The sequence below is a fragment of the Sinocyclocheilus rhinocerous genome, unplaced genomic scaffold (genome assembly GCF_001515625.1).
Source record: "Sinocyclocheilus rhinocerous isolate Xijiao unplaced genomic scaffold, SAMN03320098_v1.1 scaffold752, whole genome shotgun sequence".
In the NCBI taxonomy this organism is placed as follows: Eukaryota; Metazoa; Chordata; class Actinopteri; order Cypriniformes; family Cyprinidae; genus Sinocyclocheilus; species Sinocyclocheilus rhinocerous.
Genome location: NW_015639777.1, coordinates 1,349,880 through 1,360,966, shown reverse-complemented (window position 1 = coordinate 1,360,966; position 11,087 = coordinate 1,349,880). Strand labels below are relative to the sequence as shown.

Below are 11,087 nucleotides of genomic sequence, written 5' to 3'. Positions count from 1 at the left end.
CTGGTCTAGCCTGAATAATAAGCTTTTTATAACGCTATTTGAGCAAAATAAACAACATTTATGACACAGTTGATATCAGATTTCTTGACCAAGCCGTTTAAATAGTCCACAGTCGCTGTGGCCGCCTTCTAATTAGCACAACCAATAGCCTATAGCAGGGCAAATCGTCCAATCGAAACGTCTCAGGTTACGTATGTAACCATGGTTCCCTGAGGGGAACGAGACACTGCGTCCTCTAGGTTTCTTGCCATGCTGCGGATGCAAGCTTCAGACGAAGAAGTGAATGATGTGTAGCTCCCGGCGCTTATTTATACTATAGTCGCACCGGTAGTGACGTCATGGCTGTCGCCGGCCAACGAGTTGGTGTTTTTTCAATGTATGCTTCAGACACGGGTCACGACGAGGCGTTCCCCATAGCGACCCCTAGAGGACGCAGTGTCTCGTTCCCTACTCAGGGAACCATGGTTACATAAGTAACCTGAGACGTTCTTACTGACGCGATCCGGAACTTCATTCAAAATGAAGTTCATGCACTCTTTCCTAATGTTGGGATCAGATGCAAAGACCATGTTTTTCCACAACTTGGCACTGCACAAACTTCTTGTCTTTGGAGCATCTTTATCATTTGGTTTCTGCATACACCTGCATTTGCCTCTCTCATTATTTACTTACTGCAGGCGCAAATCGGTGGGCGGAGCTAAACAGACAGTGATGTAGAAGCAGGCGTTGATCTTCTTCTGTGGAGGCTGTGTTTAGCCAAACTATTACGTCATAAAGTGGCACATTCCACAACCTGTCGTTTTTGCAGACTGGCTTCAATATAAGCTGTTTTTAGACTAACAAGAAAGTTTTGAGTTCTGAAACTTACAGGATATTTTTATAGTACAATGACTTCTTATGTCAAAACATCAAGGGAATTTTGATCTCTCAGTTCATGACCCCTTTAAGGAATACGGTACAATCATACCTCTTCTTATACAGCTTTTCAGCACTTACATAATTATGGGCACATGAGATAATGATTTGAGATTAAACCATTTTAAATTTCTCACTTGTTTATTATTTTATAATCCATTACATTGTACTAAACAATCATCCTGGCAATAAGATGAACACAGCAACAATATTACAGTACTATTAATACTGAAGTTACTGAAATTAATAGTATAATTATAACTATAACAGAGACACAAGATGGCAAGCAGCTGCATTTGTATGAAATGAGAGAGCGAGTTTGTAAAGTGATGCCAGAGAGATGAAAGAAGTGCCAGCTTAAGATAGCCAGATGAGCAATATGTTTTTCAGCATTGCTATTGACGACTGTTGTTATCAGGGAATAAGACACCTCAGAATGGTCAGTCGTGACAATCAGAATCAAGTATTCCAGAGAGTAATAAATCTATATAAAGTCTCTGCCTAAATAAAAAGACAATACATAACACAACATGCAGAGGAAAAAAAAATATTTGAGGGTAAATGTGTCACCCTCATATATGCATGTTTCAACGTATTGTAGGTCAGATGTCCAGATATCAGATATGTATTTTATTTAAAATTACATTTAGAAGTGAAAAAATGGATCTCGTGCAGTTTTTTTGTTTGTTTTGTTTATATGTGTGCAGATCTGAATTTATTGTGCTATCGTAACAGCAGCCTTTCATATTTTGAGCCGATTTTAGAACATATACTCCTTTTATATGTCATGTGTCCCCTAGCAATGAGGTGCATGTTTCTGCGTAAGTTTATGTTTGAAACAACCTGAAAATCTGTAGTATGTAATCCTCAGTAATTTAGTGTATGATGCCCAGTTTTCTTCTGTACCCATTTACAAAATCTGTTAAGATTTTAAAAATCGTGTAGTGTATTCCAGCCTTTAGCTCAAAATATTATCTAGGAAGGCCCTCAAGAGTGCAGAAGAACCGTAAGAAAGCAGCTCTGCTTTTCTCTCGCCAAAGAGAAGCACTGAAAGAAATCGCCATGACAGGATCGGCCGCTCAGACACAGAACCCCCATAGAGCACCGGGGAGAGAGTCCGTCACCCTGAGCACTTCTTCAATACCGACCCACTGAGCACAGAAAAGTAAGAAAGAAGTCGTCGCCGAGAGAAGCTGCAAAGTTTAAGCCTGTATTGTGTGAAACACCCCAAAAACTCGGCCTTGCTAGATTACGGGGGACGGCCATTTTGTGCAGCTGTCCATGCAGAGTCTGGGTGGTACTGCGAAAATCTCCATGAACAAAGAAGTGGGGAAGTTCATAGCGGAAACGGAAGACAAACAAGTGTTAAATCAAGGATCGGCATGGAAGTTGTTTTTTTATTAACAAAAATGCATCTGTGCAGCACTTTGATGATTAGTGAAAGCTTTTATAACCCTGTTTGGATGAGATGCTTGCCTTTGTATTTGGAAATGCTGAGATAGAGATGTATAAAGCTAATTTTACCTGGCTTTAAATGGATTTCAAGTGTTTTGGATTGAGAGCTGAGAATTTTTTTTTTTTGTTTAGTATTTTCTCCTCTGAGTGGAAGCTGAGAATAAGCAAAAACAGAAATGCTACAGTGACACCTGCTGGTGTCTCTCGTTATTTTAAAAAGTGTCATGTTTTAATGTGAAAATGTCCATCTTGCTTTAAACACACAGACACACAAGTCTCACCTCTGTGACAGGAACGTTATCTCGGAGTTCTGTGCAGTGGGAGGCCATCAGTCCAATCACTCTCATCACTTTGCTCCTTCTAAAACACAAATTTGAACAATTAAATGCCTCTCATCCAGCTGTTTGTTTGATTAAAGCTGTTCCATTTTGCTAAAACCTGACATTTAAAGATAATGATATTTTATTCAATCTTTTAAGTTATGGAATCTTTCTTACGTTGAGGTCTACTTATTTTCTTTTTTACTCTATAAGTGTTTTGTTTTTTTTTCTCAACAGTATCTTGAACCACCAGTTACTATTTGGTTTAGCAACCTTAAACAGTCTATATTTGTTGACTATATTAAAATACTGTTTATTTAAATTATTAGAGATACATTTAAATACACTAGCATTGAAACGTTTGGGGTCAGCATATACATGTTGTTCTTTTTTTAAATAAACTTTCTATTCATCTAAGAATCCTGCTGAAAATTCAGCTTTGCCATCATAGGAGTAAATTACTTTTTTAAAAACATTAAAATAGAAAATAGTCATTTTAAACTGTAATAATTTCACAATATCACTGTTTTTATTTTATTTTATAAATAAAGGCAGCTTTGATGAGCATAAGAAACGTCTTTCAAAAATGTTTTTTTGAAAATCTAAAAAAATCATACTGACACCAAACTTTTAAACAGTATTATATATAATTATACCATGATTACAACACACACCCTGTGGTAAAATCACTGTAATGCACAATCTCTTATGGCATTATGCTTTACTTGACTATTTTTGCAACACTGTCTAACCACACCACATCTCACTCTTAAAAGAGCAGTGTTGAATGCTGGTTTTCAGTGTCATTTAAAACTAAAATTGTTCTGTCCCTTGCTTGATGACTGTAGTGTGAAGGCTGTGATCCTGTGAGGGGCCAGTGAGACACATGCCTATCATTCCTTCCACTCACAGACAAAGGGACTGAGAGGAGAGAGACAGGCACTGCATTTCTCTGAGCAGACACTCCTCCCAAGACTGGCGCCATTAGTGTCAGCCGAGAATACTATACTAGTTATGATCCAGTAAAATTGTGAAGGTAATTTTTACTGTATAATGGTAAATTATACAACTGGATAGCTAATGTATTGGATCAATTAATTCAATTGTTCTTTACATTGCATGTAAATCCAAGTTGATTTTGCAGAATTATATCCTGAGGAATTGTAACACTTACATATCCCAGTTCGGAGCATGTCGCATCTGTTGAACCAGCACAGGGAACTATGTATGTCAAAAAGAGAGAGAGACAAAAAAAAATTCAGATTTTGAGATGTTTCAATATATTTTCATATTTCAATCAATCAGCCTGTGATATTTTATTATATATAGTTTTTCTTTGCTAGGGGTTATTTATTTTTTTATTTTTTTTGAGGGCTCTAACAACATGATTTTATACATGTCACAGCTAAGGATAATCCCTAGTAAAGAGCTGGGAGAGTGCCTGTGTGCCATCACCCAGTCAGTGCTGTCATCACATCAAGAAATTATTTTCTGACTCCAAAATATTTGGTCACATGGCATTTACGGCTCAGGTGATTGGCTCCAGAAAAAAAACCCTGTATCCAGAATGCTCAACCTGAGCATTTGCCAATGAGATTAATGGAAATGCTAATGGTGGTGAGACACCTGGTGGCCAGAGGAGGAATGCACTGGTGTCCAAGCTACTGTGGCAAAAAAAAAAGATAACTAAATTAATAAAATAAACTCAAATGATACTTCAAATCCAAAAGAGAAATGTTATTTATCTGATTTACATTGGCTTAAAGTTTCAGTATAAATATAGAACCTTTAGGTACCACTGAAACCCAACACATTCTGAATCTATTAAGTTCCTCTGATCACAGTTTCCATTTATGATGGCTAAGGAAGAGGAAACTCATTTTCAGACAGAGGCGAAGACAGCAGCAGAAACCCATTCCTCAGCGGACACGCCATTGTTCAACTTCCCTCATTAGATGATCTACACTTTCAACCGCTCTATAATATTGCAAAAGAAAAGTGAAATGTGCACCGCATGGAACGGTTGCAGATTAAAAAGTCCTCTTTGTCTCTTTTTATTACAAAATACATTTTTATACATGAATCTAATTTAAAATACACACATGATGAGGGTGTATGAAACAACTGTTTCAGTGAGAGCAGCTGTTGGGTAAATTCTGTCATCATTTAACTCACCCTAATGTTCCAAAACCAAAGACATTCATATAAATGAAGATTTATGTCTTTCCATTGAATGTTCATGCCACCAAAACTACTAAACGTTTATAAAGACATTGTGTAAAAGTAATTCAAATGAATCAAGTTTAATCCAAGTCTTCTGAAGAAACACAATCACTTTATATGATAAACATTTAATTTAGAAGGGATGGAGGAGCAGAAAACTCTCAGTTGTCATTAAAAATATTGTCATTTGTGTTTTGAAGATGAATGAATGTTTGGTATTACATGAGGGTGAGTAAACGAAGACAGAATTTTGATTTTCGGGTGAACCATCTCTTTAAGGTATTGCATGACTAATGTCACAGAATGGGAATGTGTTGTAGTGCTACATTTTAAGTTATTTAAGACGACCAGAAGGTCAATGCCATGTATTTTATTATTACACGGTTCTCTGGAATACCTGATTCTGATCATTACACAGAAGAACACTTGAATGTTACATTATAGCAAAAGATGTAAGCTAAAATAGAAGAGAAAAAAAGTCAAAATAAGTAACCAGAACTGCAGTTAATACTGTATATATACAGTATTGTTCAAGTGTTTGTGTTGTTACTCGGCTGAATCTACTGGTAATATAATTACAATTCAATTTAAATCTGTATCGTAAGTCTTCATATTTATTATTCGGTAAGTATTTGTGTACTAAGCAGCAGCATTAGTCAGCTGATCATTGTTACAAAGTAAACCCCTTCAGTGTGACACAATATCAGAGTTATACATGATACCTGGTCATCCTGTCATGGGTTTTGTGATAATGACCATGTGACTGAAAATTATCACATTAATAGCTTGTGTTTCAGATGCATCTTACCAGCTGGGAGTGTATGAGGCGTGTGGCCGTCTCTCTGTGGTTACAGACAGTGCACAGGTAACAGAGCAGGTTGAGTTTAGTGCGTGGTGCTGTGGCATTGGCTGATCCGGCCCGGTCTACTGACTCCAGAACACCACACACCTGTTGCAGGAACTGAGACCAGTCCTCTGAGTTCAGACAGGACAACCGCTCAGCTAAGAGAGAGAGAGAGACGAAGAGATAGAGCTTTCAGCAGTAGTTTTAGTGTAACATGTTTTTTTTGTTTTTTTACCCAACCAAATGTATGAAATCATTTCATTTTCATTTGAAAAACAGTTTGCATATGTATCTTTTTGTTAAGCATCATATTTAATACATCAAGCTTTTATGGCTCATATAGCATGATATAGAAAAATATGGAGCTCATACTCGAGGAGGAAAAAAACACCTCAATTAATATTCAGAGGCCCAAACTTATGTAATTTGGTCTAGATGCTAAAATGTATATGGCCAAAAAGTAAGGTGAAATTCTGATTGTAATAAAAATGAATGAAATCTTAAAACAGTATAGCAGACTACTTACATAAAATGCATATAAATATCAGTGGTCACTCTATACCCAATAATATATATTAGTAAGATGATATTTAAAAGCGTTGTTTTATGATCAAAGCTGTGTTTTTTTTTTAGGCAAAACACATAATGCAATGCAATAAAATGATGATTGAGAAATTTACAAGATTTTTCATAAATAAATAAATTAATGCATACATACATACATAAATACACACATACTGTACACTGTAGATAACCAAGTAAGCCCAAGTTGATTCATTCTACTAATGGTTCATCTTGAAATATTACCAACAATACAAAGGTTATTCTTACATTTACCATATAAAATTCAGTAAAGCAGGGGTGTCAAACTCAGTTCCTGGAGGGCCGGAGCCCTGCAGAGTTTAGATGCAAACCTAATTAAACACACCTGATCCAGCTAATAAAGTCCTTCAGGCTTATTTGAAAACTACGTTTTGTGTGTTTGAGCAGGGTTGGAACTAAACACTGCAGGGCTGCGGCCCTCCAGGAACTGAGTTTGACACCCCTGCAGTAAAGAGTTCACAGCAAAAAGTTGTGTAGCATAACTTAGAGGGGGACATTTTTACTATTATACTAAAAGGCTTTTTAGTTCCTTAAAAATTATTTATGTACTATATTATGTACAACAGGTTATTCAGCAAAGGTTTGATCATGTTGATAATTCAGACGCCTTAGAAATTTGCATACAAAATAAATACAGTACGCTTTATAGCTTTGTGTGAGAAACAAATCTAAACTAACCTAAATTTAAGCCTTAAATAAAACAAATAATAAAAAAAAACAAATAAATTAAATTAAATTAAATAAATAAATAATAATACTCTTTCTGGGATAATAATCCAGTCATAACAGTTAATGAGTCAGTAAGCTGAACTTGAAAACTAGAGCAGTACGATTCATGAAAAATAATAATAATAATAATAATAATAATTTTATATGATCAAAAAACACTAGATCTTCCAATTTACCTGAGTGTGCTGGTACACAAAGCGTTTTGGGGTCAAAACGAACTGGAGAAGTCTTTAAAATCTAAAAACAGAGAAGCAAACTAACATCAGTATTGGTTAGAACATTGTCATATTTACACTACAATAAGGACATAGAGTTTAGACAGTAAGTCCCTCAGACATGGCAATGAGTTCAAATCCTGAAGTTCTCTTTACCTTTGGGTTATCCATGATGGGAGTCACTGTAAGGTCACTGTCTGTGTATAAAAGGGGTTTAATACAGGCGTTCATGTCACTCTGCTCCTCCTCCATAACACTGGATTCCTACGGAGCACAGGGACAACATACTCCTTTCATCCATTTAACACTGGTGTCATAAATTCAGCAAAACCCGCACCACTGTGAGCAATCATTTCAGAGCAAGTTTATCCAATCCTGATCATGGAGGGACACCTTCCTGCAGAAATTAGCTCCAACCTGCTCCAGTTCATCTGCCTAGTCTACTTAGTTCAGGTGCATTTAATTAGAGTTAAAGCTAAGCTCTGAAGAGCTGTGTTTCGATTGGCAGGGTCCCTACACAGTGTTCACTGCTCCCTATTTGCTAAGCAAGGGGTATCCATTGAAGTTCACTTCACTTGACAAACTGTGTTCATTCTGAACATCCTGAGAAGTTTGATCATTTGAGTATGAATATGTTTGTGTATATAGTACATCCAAGTGAATTTAATCTTATTATTAATTTAAATTGTCTTATTTAAAAGTGCTAAACTAATATCTGTTGGGTTATATATGAAAATAAACAATTTTGTAATGTGATAACTGATAGTATACACATCTAATATAACCAAATTACATTTATTTTCATAAACTGTGGTAAATGAGAAAAATGGCTGTTGTGATGCTTAATATGAAAATAAACGTACACATCATATATAACCAAATTACATTTGTTTTCATATTAAAAATCACTTCGTTTGGCACACTTAAATATGACAATTTATATTATTTAAAGTAATAACTTTACATTAAATGTACTTGGATGTATTATATACACAAGTATATTAAATGAAAGTATGGGCATTTATATTCTATTTCAGGGGTTCTCAACTCTGGCCCTAGAGGTCCACTTTCCTGCAGAGTTTACCTGGAGATTGTGAACACTGCAAGGGATAACAATGAGGTAGTAGCAGATTGTAATGTTGAATATATCCAGTAGATGGTGCTGTGGTTTAACAAAAGAGCTTTGTAAACATGACCACAAGCAAGCCTGAGATTAAATGTTGAAAAAGCATTAATAATTTTTTAAGGTATTAATTAATGGCCAACTGTGACGCTTTGTTGGTTTTGATTGGGCTTTTAGGGCATGCTTGTAGTTTTGGACTGCCACAAAAAACAAGTTTGTTAGGATTTAAATACGTATTTGGACACTTTCTGTTTGTGGAACATGTTGATGTGATAAAATACACCTGTGGTTACTATAAACTACAGTTGGGACTATTGTAAATTTGTCTTAGAATAGTAAAATTAGTTTTGAGTAAAGCTAGAATCATTGTTATGCAGATGTCACTTGGTTTGATGCTTTGTTATATGGAATGAAAATTATACCGTTTTAAAGGGGTCATATATGTTGCTAAAAAGAACATTATTTTGTGTATTTGGTGTAATGAAATGTGTTTATGCGGTTTAAGGTAAAAAAAAAACACATATCCAGTGGGTACATAATTACGGATTATAATGACTTATACTGTCTTTTTACACGTTGTGTTGCATCGCGCCGTGTAAACATAAAACCAAGTCTGCATTTGTGATCGGAGAAATGGCAAACAACAAGTGCTACTCTACACTGCTCAAAACTCGCGTTTGAATCATCAGTGGCAAATTCTTTAAATATAAAAAACGTACTTACAGTCTTTGAGTCAGAACAGGAATCAGTCCTCCTTAAAATGTGCTGCACACATCTGAATATTTGGGTTGTACTGTTCTGGAACAGTGTTGTAAATACAACTTAACCACTGATTTCTAGTCGTGTCCTCTTTTGGAAGGCCAAACAAAGTAGTTTCGCTTTCACAACGAAACACACCGTGGGCTAGAGTGAGCGGAGGCCGGCGGGCTAGAATGAGTGGAGGCCGGAGGCCTAGAGTGAGTGGAGGGCGGTGGGTTAGAGTGAGCGGAGGGCGGCGGCCTAGAATGAGCGGCGGCCGGCGGGCTTGAGTGAGCGGAGGCTGGCGGCCTTGAGAACGGCGCGGCCGGCAGGCTTACGGCAACCACATGTGACGACCCGGGCTGGACTCCGCTTCGTTTGTAACACTCCAAAGAGAAAGGAAAAATTTAAATTGCATCATATGACCCCTTTAAGTGTGGCTTAAGAGTTCAAATACGTTTTTGGGATGACTGTATGGTTTTGTTTGTGAACTCACTTGAATTTCAGAGCCTTTGTCTTCAGTCTCTCGAGCTGTATTGCTTGTTCTGGGAGTTGGTCTGGAGCTGTTTGATCAGAGATACGAAAACTACTGAAATATGCTTGAATATCCTGATACTAGCATTGAACACCCCTCATGACATATCACACTACAAAGTCTACACACACTTGACTGAATTTGTTTATTTTACTGAATTTGTTAGAAAAAAATCTGAAATGTGAAATTTGCAATTATCTTTTATTTTCTGTATTTGTGATATATATATATATATATATATATATATATATATATGTGTGTGTGTGTGTGTGTGTGTTTTTAATTATATAAGTGTCCACATAGACTGGTTGTGTACATTAAGGCAAAGAAACTGAAATTAGTTCATCTGATTTTACTGTATTTGAATCTTCACAAACATGTCCAAAGAACACAAGAAGCATCCATATTAGGGGTCGACCGATATGTGTTTTTCAGGGCCAATGCCGATACCGATTATTACAGATCAAGTAGACCGATAACCAATATTTTGAACCAATATATATGTCTTATATATTAATGTCAAAATTAAGAATAACAAGCGCTCTGACAAAAACTGCCTTTCCTGGTGTTGGTTGAGTGTAGTACTCCCACACTGCACTTTTTACTCTTGTCTTCCTCTGTGCATCCATCTACAATAAGGGTAATATAAAGAGAGAGTTAAAAGTGGGGCCACTGTATGCTTCATGATTAAGCCTATGAATACTGTACTACAGCTAAACAGCTTGAGGAAATGTAAGTATTTGGCTTCAACAATTTACATGTTAGAAATGTATGTGTAATAGCATAACCTCTCATTATTCCTCATTAATTATTTTCTGATGACTAAAACATAACCTACAATAGTAGAGGTGACTATTCAATTCATCATCTAATGCACATCAATGGATTAACTTTAAAAAAATTTATATAATAAGTGTAAATAATTTAATTGTCTTCATAGCTATATTGTAGAAGTTCAGAAGACTGCAACTACTTTCATGAAACTATAACACTAATAGCCTTTTACAGGCACACTTAGTTCAATAGCCTATTGAAATGTCTTGGCCTATGTGACACTAGAAATTTCAGTTAGTTTTAATTTACAGTACAGTGCAAATGAAGGCATAAATCAGTTTAATTTATCTTTTAATCAAATGAGAGTTAAACTCTTTATTTTTTGGCAAAGGGTTTACTATTAAAATTAAAACATGGAAGAAATAGCGTATTGTGTGATTATTCTTTTAAACAAAAGTTGTAATAATTGTTGTAGTAGTATTATGTATATCATACTGCACCACAGTAATATATTTCTGATAATTTCTTTAAGCTAACCCGAACTTATATTTTGACGGTTTGTAATGAGGAACTTTTAAGTTTCTGTAGCCTATGTAAGTGTTTCCCATACATT

At 35.8% G+C, this 11,087-nt stretch overlaps 1 protein-coding gene across 1 annotated transcript in view; it reads right to left on the bottom strand.

The window, feature by feature from the left end:
- ulk4 (unc-51 like kinase 4) overlaps positions 1 to 11,087 on the bottom strand; it is a 234,135-nt gene that overhangs the window by 212,623 nt on the left and 10,425 nt on the right. Inside the window, exons 12-17 of the mRNA XM_016567664.1 lie at positions 9,662 to 9,728; positions 7,461 to 7,568; positions 7,266 to 7,326; positions 5,722 to 5,915; positions 3,865 to 3,911; positions 2,652 to 2,730 (exon numbers count right to left, since the gene is read on the bottom strand). Of these exons, the coding sequence (XP_016423150.1) occupies positions 2,652 to 2,730; positions 3,865 to 3,911; positions 5,722 to 5,915; positions 7,266 to 7,326; positions 7,461 to 7,568; positions 9,662 to 9,728 (556 nt within the window). The remainder of the gene's footprint in view (positions 1 to 2,651; positions 2,731 to 3,864; positions 3,912 to 5,721; positions 5,916 to 7,265; positions 7,327 to 7,460; positions 7,569 to 9,661; positions 9,729 to 11,087) is intronic.